The sequence below is a fragment of the Ranitomeya imitator genome, chromosome 8 (genome assembly GCF_032444005.1).
Source record: "Ranitomeya imitator isolate aRanImi1 chromosome 8, aRanImi1.pri, whole genome shotgun sequence".
Taxonomy (NCBI): domain Eukaryota; kingdom Metazoa; phylum Chordata; class Amphibia; order Anura; family Dendrobatidae; genus Ranitomeya; species Ranitomeya imitator.
This window is the reverse complement of record NC_091289.1, coordinates 6,158,578-6,173,067: the sequence shown is the minus strand read 5'-3', so window position 1 is coordinate 6,173,067 and position 14,490 is coordinate 6,158,578. Positions and strand designations below refer to the sequence as shown.

Below are 14,490 nucleotides of genomic sequence, written 5' to 3'. Positions count from 1 at the left end.
CAGTTAAATAGCTGAGCAATGAAGGGAATCAGGAGCCCTTAACAAGAGCTCAGCACCTCCCAGTCTCAGATTGGACATCCGAGCTGTCAGCAAAAACACAGACAGCTCAGCACACCCCTGCACCAGACTGCACAACTGATCTGTCAATCACTGCACAGAGAGCTCAGCACACTCCTGCACCAGATTGAACAAATGATATGTCAATCACTGCACAGAGAGCTGAGCACGCTCCTGCACCAGACAGAACAACTGATCTGTCAATCACTGCACAGAGAGATCAGCACACTCCTGCACCAGACAGAACAACTAATCTGTCAATCACTACACAGAGAGCTCAGCACACTCCTGCACCAGACTGAACAACTGATCTGTCAATCACTGCACAGAGAGCTCAGCACACCCCTGCACCAGACAGAACAACTGATCTGTCAATCACTGCACAGACACCTCAGCACACCCCTGCACCAGACTGAACAAATGAGCTGTCAAACACCGCACAGAGAGCTCAGCAAGCCCCTGCACCAGACTGGACTACTGAGCTGTCAATCACTGCACTGAGAGCTCAGCACACCCCTGCACCAGACTTGACTGATCTAGCAATCACTGCACAGAAAGCTCAGCACACCCATGCACCAGACTGGACTGATCTATCAATCACTGCACAGAAAGCTCAGCACACCCCTGTACCAGACTGAAAAACTGAACTATCAATCACTACACAGTGAGCTCAAAATATCCCTGCACCAGACTGAACAACTGAGCTGTCAATCACTGCACAGAGAACTCAGCACGCCCCTGCACCAGACAGCACAACTAAACTGTCAATCACTGCACAGAGAGCTCAAAACATCCCTGCACCAGACTGAACAACAGAGCTGTCAATCACCGCACAGAGAGCTCAGCACACCCGTGCACCAGACTAAACAACTGAGCTGTCAATCACTGGACAGAAAGCTCAGCCCACCCCTGCACCAGACTGAACATATGAGCTGTCAATCATCGCACAGAGAGCTCAGCAAGCCCCTGCACCAGACTGAAGAACTGAGCTGTCAATCACTGCACAGAGCTCAGCACTGAGAGGTGAAGTCGTTACAGGTGATAACTTGTTTTAAGCGGTCAAACCTTTTAACAAACACTGGAATACACCAGAGAGATACAGAGAGTAGCCAGATATCGAATGATGTTTGCCACAAAAATGTGCCTTGTGGATCTTCATTGGTTAAAATTAAACTGCAAAATCCTGCACAGTAAACAAGCACAATGAGCGTCCTGAGACCCCGTACATTAATTATGGATGTGTGGAGCTGAGGTTTGGGCTTCTGTGGCTTCAGCTCCTGGGAGAACCAATGAGTTATAAAATGAAGGACGCCGTTAGCAATTCCTATCAGCAATATTATATCTGAGCCGATATGTTCACCCATTGCGTTCATAGATTCCATCAAATTCTCTTAATATTTCTTTGTTGTCATCAAAGATAATAAAATATTTTGTAAGAATCACAGCATAGAGATGAAGAACCAAACATTGATCACCAGTGTTCTTCTCCTGAGTCTATCCGATAATCAGAGCATCATCCATGTCCTCTTCACCGTCTTTCTCCTCATCTACCTGATGACCGTCTTCACCAATGTTCTCATCATCCTCCTAGTAGTTACTTGCCCTCATCTTCACACACCCATGTATTTCTTTCTTGGAAACTTGGCATTCTTAGACATGTCCTACTCATCGGTGACTGCTCCGAGGATGCTCTTTGGCCTCACCACCCAACATTGGTCCATCTCCCTCCCAGACTGTATAGCACAAGTGTTCTTTGTCATCTATTTCGGGTGCTCTGAGGCTTCCTTGTTGTCCTCCATGTCTTACGACCGTTATGTTACCATCTGTCATCCCCTCCATTACTCCCAGGTCATGTCCTGGAGTAAGTGCACTCAGATAGTATCTTTGAGTTGGTCATCTAGTTTTCTTCCCCCGATTCTCTATACTTTATGTTTAATAAGGTTGACGTTCTGTGGTCCCAACTTCATCCAGAATTTCATTTGTGATCTGCCCAATTTGTTCCAGATCTCTTGTACTGATATTTCCATCAATGTCCTAGTCGTAATAGTTGTAGGCTCTTTTCTTGGCTTCCTAGCTTTTGCTGCCACATTTTACTCCTATGTTAGAATATTTAGGACAGTGATTATGATTCGCACCAGTGACGGAAAACGTAAAGCTTTCTCCACCTGTACGTCTCACCTTACTGTGGTTTTTATTTTTTATGCATCGGTAACTTTCATCTACTTAGTCCCTAACACGAGTAATCTTCTTACATTGAACCGAGTAGTCACTGTGATATATACACTAATCACCCCCTTAGTGAACCCCCTAATCTACAGCCTACGGAGCAGAGACCTAAAGGCGGCGCTGCAGAGAGCTGTTCATATGCACTGATGCCAGGCAGCGACATGAAGATATGCAGATGTTTCCTGCTGAAGATTTATCATAGACACACTCTATAGTCAAGAAAATTCTGTAAATACATTTCAAAACTAAGTCCTAGGGATACAAAATGGTGGTTTTTGAGAGTATATGAGTGTAATGTGGTGGGATCTGTCATGAACCGAGGGTGTTTGGTTGCCCCAGTTCTTTTCTTTATGGGATTTATTTATATCCCACTTCCCAGTTCTAGTTTGGAACTTGCAGCTCTCTGGTTCCCCCCATACCCTCAGGTCAGACAGGGAACTGCACCTAGGATAATTAGTTGCCAGAAAGGCTGCCTTGCCATGTACTGGCTATTGGGCACACTGCAGCGAGGGCGATGTAACTACTCCCACTCAGGCGGGAACAATAATTATCAACACTGTCCGTCGCTGCCAGTTTTTCCAAAGGCTCAGGACACTTCCGCTGCCATCAGCTCCTATTTTTTAAATAAAAATTGGTCTGGAGCCAACCCAATTAGTAGCATAATTTACTTCAGAGGACGTGAAAGTACGTTATAGAGCAAGGAGAAACGAAGCTTGTAATTTTATATATTTTACTCCAAAAGGTGGGCAGTGTTTACAAAAGTATAAAAAGATATTATAAAAGGAGACAAGTATTGTATGTACAGACAATTACAAAATAAAAGGAATTGAAAGAAGAAAAGAAAGTTATAGTTCTCTCATGTCATGGCTGATCATGCGGCTGGGGGGAGGGGTGACATCAAAATGCATCTCAGAGCCTCTCTTAGCTAGCTACCTGGACAAAGACTAGTGCCAAATGATCTCCCACTATCTTATACCTGTGCCCAAAACCAAGGCACTCCCCCTGTGCTGACCTCACTGAGAGGGCTGAATACTCCCCATTCTGAAAGATATGAAATCCTGCTATTACCCATTTCTCTTAGGGAGAACCTAGAAGAAAGACAAAATTATCATTATGCTAAGCATGACATGGGGGTTCATTTAAGTCCATACATGGCTTGGCTATGAGCCTCAGTTAAGCAATAATGCATTTCTCAATTTCTGGTAAGCGCTGTGCTCCCAAAACCCGCCAGTTGGGAGTCCTGTCCCTGCGGTTTCCAGAAATATAAACTGCCTATTTCTGTGAATATCCTGTGTGGATGTATTTGGTCTTAAAGGACCACTGTAGCTAAACAAAGGGCTTGCCATGCGTTGCTACTCTGTACTTTCGGTTTCACAGCTGCATGCAGGGGGAGGGGGGAAAGGTTTTGAATTACACAGCACTGGCAGGCAGAGAAGTGTATTCATCCACAGGCTGCTGGGGGGAAGAGAGGGGGGGTTAGAAAGCCCACAGCGTGCATATGTACACAGACCTAATGGATGTAGCAGAGCTCAGTGTGCGTGATAATATAGAATCAAATACATAATATTCCTGACAGGATCCGTGGGCCGGGTACTCATCTATAGCAACCTGGCACATTACATGAAAGTGGGGGTCCTGGCTGGGTGTGTGGACTTGTCCTGTGAGGGAGCTACGCCCATGCAGGCCACATGTTACCAATGTTGCTGGTTTGCCAGGACCAGGTACTGGACAGTTCAATGACTGAGACCACCACAAAAAAATAAATTTCTTTTTACTGGAGAATAACTTTGCATGAACTAAATACAGCAGGTAGTCAGCATTTATCTTCACAGGCGCTTCTTTATCAACAAGTGACATTGTCACACACATCTCCTTCTGTTCTGGAAACACTGTACCTTCCCTGGTACCAATACTCTACCAGTACACAGTCTTGGGAGTTTCCGTTTTCCTCTGTGAGGGCCGCACGGGTCAAGGTGTAACATTCCGGCTCCTCACAGTAACTGTCAGTTCTCAGCTGACTAATGAGGACCCCCATGGGGCCAGCACCAGATCTTCACTTCCAGGGCCAGCCAGCAAGCCCCACATGTGCTCTTGCCTCTTATTTTCCTGAATGATGTTGGCTATCCACTGCGCCTTAGTGGCAGGGGGCATTCGTACAGGGCTGGGAACCACTTCCAGGATTGGAGGGAACCCACTGATGTCTGGGCTCATAAGATCTCCATGGACCATTAACCAGTCTGCCGTCAGCAGTTCAGCTTCTTGCTTATGCCCAGCCTCCGCCTCCTCCATCAGGCAACCTAGCCTGTCATGATCCCAATGGCAGGGGATCACAAAAAGGACAAGCACAGATACAAACAAGCTCTAGGGCGATGGAACCTGAGCTGACCGCGACCCTGAACCTAACACACAAATAAAAGTAGCCGGGGAACGTGCCTACGATGATCCTAGACGTCTCGCTCCAGCCGAAGATCTAACTTCCCCTATCAGAAGAAACACAGACCTCTCTTGCCTCCAGAGAAATACCCCACAGCAAATAGCAGCCCCCCACATATAATGACGGTGAAATGAGAGGAAAGCACATACGTAGTATGAAAACAGTTTCAGCAAAATGAGGCCCGCTAAAGCTAGATAGCAGAGGATACAAAAGTGAACTGCGCGGTCAGCAAAAAACCCTTCAAAAAAACCATCCTGAAATTACTTGAACTCATGTGCCAACTCATGGTACATGAAAAGCAATTTCAGCCCACTAGAGCAACCAGCAGCAGAGAATCACATATCTGCAGGCTGGACTAAAAACCAAATTAAGCAAAACACAAAACAGGAAAATCCAAACTTAGCTTGTCCAGAAGGTTCTAGGAGCAGGGAGCAGAGGTAACAAGACACACTGGATACATTGCAAACCGGCGAGGAAATGCCAGCAAAGCCAGGTTAAATAGGAAACTCCCATATGCTGATGGAACAGGTGGAACCCAGAAACCCAGGAAAGACAAGTCACCCAGTACCATCAGTAACCACCAGAGGGAGCCCAAAAACAGAACTCACAACACTAGCCTCTCCTCTACCTCCACCATCGCCATCAGTTGGCGCAACCGTCCACATCCGATCCTCTCCTCTCTCACTCTGTGACAGACCTCCCTTGATCAACAATAACTCCCACTCCACATCATACCTCACTGCTTCTTCCCTGACTCACTGTCACGATATTGTATGAAATATCATATAAGTTTTGTTTCTCTGCCAGCACATATAGGGTGGGTGGTGACCCACCCTTCCTTTAAGACAGGGTTTAGCTTTCCTTTTCAATGGATGTAGAAGAGCTTGCCTTGTCAATGCATGTGGGGGAGTTTTATTGAAGAAAGGTATTTACGACTAGGCTCAAATCTGCCTCCAGCAGAAAACTCAATTAGAAGCTTCCAGAATCCATGAGAGTCTTTGTTCTATTATTGTAAGATATTGGGCCAACGACTGGGGCTAACAGAATATTAAATAGATATTGCTAAAGTCCATCGGAGCCTTTATCCATCACGGTAAACATGAGCTTCTAACTCCATCAGGTTAAAAGTAGTGATTTCTCTGTATTTATGCATCACACATAGGACATATTTGATCTCATTAGAATGCCAATGTTAATACGAGATTAATGCTGGGTTTGTTATGACCATGACATGTTCTGTAGCGGAGTTACAGGCATTAGACAAATTTAGGTTAAAGTTAGTTAAACTGAAGAGGTAAGAGGGACGGGGTAAACCAACCCCTTTCTGTGATGTCACAGGCTGCAGCTATAAGTTTTTTTGGCCAGACCCCAGCAGTGAGTCTGTCTGCTGGAGTCTATGTGAGTTTGACTTGAAGAGCTGTTCCTATCCAGAGTCCTAATGCACTGGGGCAGATGGAAACTCCACTAGCCTGGTTGCCTGCAATGCTCTGAACACATGTAAGTGTTACTTCTCATTTAACCCCTGTTTATTTTATAATTACCTTGTACATATTTTCAATTGTCTCATATTGTAACATCCTTATATGACTTTTTATAAACACTACCTGAAACTTTTGACGGAGTATAATATTTAATACTAGAGTCGTTCTTCATGCTCTAAAATGTACCCTAAGTCTTCTGAAGGGAATTACGCTACTGTTTTGGGTTAGCTTCGGACCCGTTTAATCGAAGCTGGTGGCAGCATACATTTGTACTGGGTAGTTGGGTGTCGTTGTAGCGACTGCGGCGTTGATAATTATTGCTCCTGCCTGAGTGGGAGTAGTTCATCGCGTCGCTGCAGCGTGCCCAATAGCCAGTACATAGCAGGCAGCCTTTCTGGCGACTAATTACCCCAGGTGCAGTACCTAATCTGACCTGAGAGAAAGTGGGCACCAGAGAGCTGCAAGTTTCAAGTGGAACTGTAAGCGGGATATACATAAATCTATGCAGTTCATGGTATATTGCAGAGCAGTGGGATACCTAGAATAAGCCCCTGCTGTAAACTAAGAGGTCAATAGCCTTGTGTGTGTTTTTTCATCACATTGCGGAGTGGAGGGATAACTAAGATAAGCCCCCCTGCACGTGTTATAGCCGTGTGTTGGCCTAAAGTCACCCCGATCTGTGACGTGGGGGTGATGGTGTGTGAATCGTGACACTCACAACCAACAGACAGCCCCATCTCTTCCGCCACTTGAGATCCATCATGGCTCCACCTTTTGCTCATTGGAGTTTTCTCTGGCTCACCATCCCATTTCTCTAACTCCTCTGCTCGTTCTTGTGAGTCATACCTTACCAGGTGGGCCTTTTCTTTCCACTTTGTTCTTCTACAATGGCCACTCCTCACTATAGGCCGGTGTGGTGAAATATATATATATATATATATATATATATATATATATATATATATATATATGTGTGTAGGGACATATGTCTAGGGTTATATGTGTGACTAGTGATAATGTAATATCTGTCCTGAAGGCAAGTCGCACCGAGGTGTTAATAGGTACTTCCTTGGGACTAGTAGAAATTCTGTCTCCATATCTCACCAGGGGGTCTAGCTAGGGCTGAGAAGAAAAGCAACATTTGGCACCTTCTAGGTCTTGGAGGGGAGACGCTAATTGCGGCCTGAGGGAATGTTTTCCTGAGAACCTTCCACAAGAGAAAATAATATATTAATTAGTAGAGCAGCCGTGGCCCAATCAAACAGACCGCAATTATGATATTAACCTGGGAGGCCGGTCTAGAAACCTGACCTCAGTCCAAAGTTATAAATTTAGGCTGCAGACAGAGAATTGTGTTCACATGTGAGGGCAGCCTGAGAAGCTGATGTGTTCCACCAACTTCATTCACCCCTCCTCAGGAAGCAGAAAGCAAACTACCAGATAGATGATTTCTGTAAGTTTTCTCCTGTTTATTTTGACACTGTTTTGCATAAGTTGTATGTCTTTTTATTATATTTTTATACCTTTTCTTATTGTAAGCATTAAACTTTTTGCTATTAAAGTATAAAACTTTAACAAGTTGAACCTTGAATGTTCTAAAGAATCCATAGCCTAAAGGTGTGTGAGCCTTACGAGTGATAGACATATTTTTATTAGTATTATTGTTAGTTCCGGGACTCATCGCCCGTGTATTCGATGAGTGGTGGCAGCGCGTATGAGTGGGTGTGTGGGTGTGTGATTTGAGCTCCCATTACAGCATAGGACAGAGGTTGAATGCTGGATTGAGAGTGGGGATATAGATTACCCCTTGCAGGCACAACCCCAAGTCACGTGTGAGAGCAGGCACGTGATGAATAAGTGACGCCACGGAGAATGGATCCGTGACAGCCGGCCATTCCAGTTCCAGTTCTTTCTCTGGGCGGCACGGTGGCGCAGTGGTTAGCACAGCAGCCTTGCAGCGCTGGAGTCCTGGGTTCAAACCCAACCAAGGACAACATCTGCAAAGAGTTTGTATGTTCTCTCCGTGTTTGCGTGGGTTTCCTACGGGTACTCCGGTTTCCTCCCACATTCCAAAGACATACTGATAGGGAATTTAGATTGTGAGCCCCATTGGGGACAGCGATGATATGTGTGCAAACTGTAAAGCGCTGCGGAATATGTTAGCGCTATATAAAAATAAAGATTATAAAATAAAGATTATACCTCTAAAGGGTTGGGCACTACTTTGTGTCCCTTTGCTCCTCCTTTGCCCACGATGGGCCGAACCTTCTTGTTGTCTTGTGCCACTAACCCCTATTACAGAGTCCATGTTTAGCGCCATCTTAGACCGAGAAACAATCGCTATCCTTCACACAACTAGAAACTTCCCCACATTTCTCTGCTCTTCCAGCTGCAAAGCTCATTCCTGACTGCTAAGCCAATTATAACGTGGCGCGGAGCCGTAACCGTGTGCCGAATACTCATCTTTTGCACCCGGCCACGTTACCTGAATGTGGAGGTCATGGCTGGATGTGTGGACTTGTGCTGTGAGGGCGCTACACCCGTGCAGGCCGCATGTAACCAATTTTGTTGGTTTGCCAGGAACAGGTACTGGACAGTTCAATGATGGAGACCACCACAAAAAAATAAACTTCTTTCTACTGGAGAATAACTTGGTATGAACTATATACAGCAGATAGTTGGCATTTATCTTCACGGATGCTTCTTTATCAACAAGCGAGTTTGTAACCCTCCAGGTAACCGGTTGTTACAGTAATGTTACCTTCCCTTCGGGGAGGGTAATATCATGCTTGGAGGCAAGGAGGATTCCCTTCACCAGATAATGCACCTACATGCAACGCATTCTGAATCCAGGCCAGAAGGGGGAGCTCTGAACCCGGATTCAGGGGACCTTCCCCAACTTTAGGTATTCTGGTCTGGAGGAGGAGTTACAGTAGACAGTCTGTAGCAGACAGTGGAGGAATGAGGAGGGAGAGTAGAGAGTGGAGCCATCCAGCCAAGACTGTGCTGCAGCTCCAGGAAAGGAAGATAACCTGTAGGGTTGGAATGTCAGTGAGCATCTGAGGAAAGGAGCAAAGGAGAAGGAAAGGGCTTAGAGGGGAACTGTGATCAGGCACCCTCTGGGCCGAAGTGCAGGAACCGTGCACCGGAAGCCCGAGGTTGTGTTGAACTCTAGGTCGCACAGCAGAACCGGAGGGAAAGGACTTTATGTAGTCTGCCTGCACCCACATCTGAAGGTGAAGCAGTACATGAAGAACTCGGGTCATGAAAGAGACCCTATAAAAAGGCTCACACTGCCCACCATACGGGTAACTGTACCTGGACAGGAGAGAGAGGACTTTGCCAGCAAGCCACAGGCAGCAAGGACCTCGCATATGAGCGTGAGTAGGAAGGCTTACGGACCTCACCTGGGAGGAGGATCCACCTTTGCCTTCTGGCCGGCCGGACCTTATCACCACCTGTTACTGGTACCCTGGACTGTGATAAAGCAAAAAAAGTGGAAGTTAAAACGTAACTTTTAATACTATAAAGTTAGTTAAAAATAGTCACCCAAGTGAACACATAAGACACATGGGCCACGTCTCCACCATATATAATGGATATCAGAGACTGATAAGCCCCAGACAGGGTAAAAAAGTTACCGACCGTAATTTCGGAACCTATATTTCTGAGTCCGGGTTCATGAAAGCTGTGTCAAAACATCTAAGAGATACCAGCAATCCCCATGCACTCAGATATGTATATCAACAATAGACAGTTAACAACAGGTACTGCATAAAGTGCTAACTGTAGCTTTAAGACAAAATAACAGGAACGGTCTCACCAATTCCATCAGGTGGGCACAGGAGCACTGGGTGTTTCTTTAATCAGATGTACATCCGGATCAAAAGGAGATGACAATCCCTATGTCAATCCCTATGGAGCTACCGGTAAGCTATCCCCAAAGCTCCTGCCCTTACAAGGGCAGTCCACAGCTAACCCTGTATACATATGCCCTGCACTCTCCCTCTCCCTCTCTTGTTGTCCCGACGCGTTTCTTCCAAGCTCAAGTCATCAGGGGACCTGCTTGTGTAACGAGATAATGCTATATACCAGTAAAAGAGGGACACAAAGTCCTGCCACCCTCTATGCTGTCCTGCAATGACCCATGCTGCTTAAAGGGATCCACTGGGGTGATGTTATGGCAGCAGGGATGGTATGGCTTCTCACAGGTGAAGCTGGGTCCCCAGGGCTCCCGATGTAGTAGATGAAGATGGTGTAGTAAGAAACAGAGGACACAAGGTTGCAGTCTCTTTACCTTTTTACTGTAGAATTCAGGCAGCCACAGTCCAGGGTACCAGATCACAGGTGCTGATGGTGGTCTGGCCGGCCTGGAAGCGGATCAGGGATCCCCGTAGCCAGGTGGGATTGGAAGCCTTCCCCTATGTGCCGTGTTGTAGTCCCTTGCAGCCTTCGGCCTCACACAAGGTCCTCACTTTCTCTCTGTCCGCCTTGTTGGTAGGTCACTACTCGCACGACAGGTAACTCGAGCCTTTTTACAAGGTCTCTCAGATGACTCCGGGCTTTATCTGTTACTGTGCCCTTGGGTGTTAATAGTGGACAGGTGACTTGAAATCTAGCTGTCCACCAGTTTCTGCCATGGGGCATGAAGTTAGCCACACAACCTCAGTCTTCCGGCTACCGGTATCTGCACTTCAGCGTGGAGGAAGCTCAGTCGCAGCTTACCCACAGCTCTTTACTCTCCTGTCCACCACTTCCCCTCTCAGTCTCTTACAGACTGCACTGCTCTAGAGCTGCAGCACCCCACGTGGCTGCATGGCCCCAGCTTTCCTTTCAGACTTTCTCCATCTGCTTTCACTCTCCTCTGTCTGTCTCTCTGACAGACTGACTAACTCCTCGAGACCAGAATATATATTATATAGGGAAGCTCCCCTGAAACTGGGTTCAGAGCTCCCCCTTCTGGCCTGGAGTCAGAACAGTGTTGTATGTGCTGAATTCCTGATAAAGGGATCCTTCCTCGCTTCCAAGCATGACATCACTCTCCCCGTGAGGAAAGCAATGCCACTGTAACAACCGGTTACCTGGAGTGTTACACGGACCTCATCTTCAGACTGGATATGTGACATTGTGAGCGGGTGGCATAAATATTTTTACTCTGGTGTTTGCTCATTTCACTTTTTGCAAGTGGACCACCAAAGAAGGTTAATAATAATGAATATCACTTTAAACCAATGATGCTTCTTGCGGTGATGGCGTCTCCTGTGGCAGCTCCTGCTGTGATGGCTCCTTCTGTGACGGCTCCTGCTGTGACATCTCCTTCTGTGATGGCTACTCCTGTGATGGCTCCTGCTGTGACAGCAACTGCTGTGACGGCTCCTCCTGTGACAGCTCCTGCTGTGACGGCTCTTCATGTGACAGCTCCTGCTGTGATGGCTCCTCCTGTGATACCTCCTGCTGTCATGGCTCCTCTTGTGATGGCTCCTGCTGTGATGTATCCTGCTGTGAGGGCTCCTGCTGTGATGGCTCCTCCTGTGACAGCTCCTGCTCTGACGGCTCCTGCTGTGACAGCTCCTGCTGTGACGGCTCCTCCTGTGACGGCTCCTGCTGTGACAGCTTCTCCTGTGACAGCAACTGTTGTGACGGCTCCTCCTGTGACAGCTCCTGATGTGGCGGCTCCTCCTGTGACGGCTCTTCCTGTGACAGCTCCTGCTTTGATGGCTCCTCATGTGATACCTCTTGCCGTCATGGCTCCTCTTGTGATGGCTCCTGCTGTGATGTATCTTGCTGTGAGGGCTCCTGCTGTGATGGCTCCTCCTGTGACAGCTCCTGCTGTGACGGCTCCTCCTGTGATGGCTCCTGCCGTGATGGCTTCTCATGTGACAGCTCCTGCTGTTATGGTTCCTCCTGTGACAGCTCCTGCTGTTATGGTTCCTCCTGTGACGGCTCCTGCTGTGATGGCTCCTCCTGTGACAGCTCCTGCTGTGATGTATCCTGTTGTGACAGCTCATGCTGATAATTCTTTAGTGCTTGTCCCTTCTCTGTTTCCCAGCATCTGGCTCCGCCCCCTGACCTCCTCCCACTCTGTCACATGTTTAAGGTCCTGTTGCTTACCAGGTCACTTTGTCTCCTGTTGGTTACCAGGTTAGTAACTCAGCGTTTAGCTCAGCTCCTTTGCTGCTGTGTGCAGCTCTCCCCGCAACATTAATAACTGGGAGTCATGACAACTGCTCCCCCTGTGACGGCTCCCCCTGTGACAGCTCCTCCTGTGACAGCTCCTCCTGTGACAGCTCCTCCTGTGATAGATCCTTCCGTGACAGCTCCTAGCTATTGTTCCTCCTGTGACGGCTCCTCCTGTGACAGCTCCTCCTGTGACGGTTCCTCCTGTGACGGCTCCTTCTGTGATGGATCCTGCTGTGACGGCTCCTCCTGTGACGGTTCCTCCTGTGACGGTTCCTCCTGTGATGGCTCCTTCTGTGATGGATCCTGCTGTGATGGCTCCTCCTGTGACAGCTACTCCTGTGACGGCTCCTGGATTTGGCTGTTCCACTTCATATGTGTAAAGAGGAATCATTGAGGCCCTCATGTTCACAGAGTACGAGACTTTATATCGTGTAGAACTACACATACGGTTTATGTATTATTTTGCCCTTTTTGTTTTTATTATATCAGGAAAACTATCAGGCCCCTCTTTGTGAGATTTAGGGAACATTATAATTCAATCAGCACTGGGAAGGGAGTCCCACGGTTAATTTCGCATATGCGTACACAACATGGGGGAGAAGCGTCTGCATTGCGGTTTGCTGGACAGGAAAGGGTCTCTTTACCCGAACAAGGAGGGGATCATAATAGGTTATTATTAAGAAGGGAAGGCACGTGGATCATGCGGGTTAATGCTACGGGTCCTTTAGGGTTAAATGAGAGACTTGATATGTCGGTGTTTTTGTGATGTAACTTTGTATCAGTTTATGTAATTTTGACTTCTTTGTATTTTCATACGTTGTCTCTTTTAAACATGTTTTTATTTTTCCATGTAATATCATGGTATTTTATTTGATAAGTAGGATCTGGTGATGACGCTGTTGGAGGAGTGGTGAACTAGGAGCGGATACTGCTGAAAAGGACTCCACCCACAATGTGCATCAAGACCCGTGGAAGCGCGGCAGCGCGAAACGGCCGTCGTCTTGTGGAATCACATTTTTTTCCCTGACTTTTCCTGCCTTTTGACTACATGTCACAATAAAGAAGTGGATTTTAGTGGATGGTGAGTGCTCGCATTTTCTATAAGACTCTTGCACTACTGATCTGTCAATCACTGCACAGAGAGCTCAGCATACCCCTGGACCAGACTGAGCAACTGAGCTGTAAATCACTGCACAACTGAGCTGTCAATCACTGCACAGAGAGCTCAGCATGCCCCTGCACCAGACTGAACATATGAGCTGTCAATCATCGCACAGAGAGCTCAGCACACCCCTGCACCAGACTGAACATATGAGCTGTCAATCATCGCACAGAGAGCTCAGCATGCCTCTGCACCAGACTGTACTGATCTATCAATCACCGCACAGAGAGCTCAGCATGCCCCTGCACCAGACTGAACATATGAGCTGTCAATCATTGCACAGAGAGCTCAGCATGCCTCTGCACCAGACTGTACTGATCTATCAATCATCGCACAGAGAGCTCAGCATGCCCCTGCACCAGACTGAACATATGAGCTGTCAATCATTGCACAGAGAGCTCAGCATGCCTCTGCACCAGACTGTACTGATCTATCAATCATCGCACAGAGAGCTCAGCACACCCGTGCACCAGACTGGACAACTGAGCTGTCAATCACTGCACAGAGCTCAGCACTGAGAGGTGAAGTCGTTACAGGTGATAACTTGTTTTAAGCGGTCAAACCTTTTCACAAACACTGGAATACACCTGAAAGATTCAAAGAGTAGCCAGATATCGAATGATGTTTGCCACAAAAATGTGCTTTGTGGATCTTCATTGGTTAAAATTAAACTGCAAAATCCTGCACAGTAAACAAGCACAATGAGCGTCCTGAGACCCCGTACATTAATTATGGATGTGTGGAGCTGAGGTTTGGGCTTCTGTGGCTTCAGCTCCTGGGAGAACCAATGAGTTATAAAATGAACGACGCCGTTAGCAATTCCTATCAGCAATATTATATCTGAGCCGATATGTTCACCCATTGGGTTCATAGATTCCATTAAATTCTCTTAATATTAATTTGATGTCATCAAAGATAATAAAATATTTTGTAAGAATCACAGCAGAGAG

At 46.9% G+C, this 14,490-nt stretch overlaps 1 protein-coding gene across 1 annotated transcript; it reads left to right on the top strand.

The window, feature by feature from the left end:
- Positions 1–1,509: 1,509 nt before the first annotated feature.
- Positions 1,510–2,430, top strand: LOC138647508 (olfactory receptor 5V1-like). The gene has a single exon (XM_069736542.1). The coding sequence runs from the start codon at positions 1,510–1,512 to the stop codon at positions 2,428–2,430; it is 921 nt and encodes a 306-aa protein (XP_069592643.1).
- Positions 2,431–14,490: the final 12,060 nt, after the last annotated feature.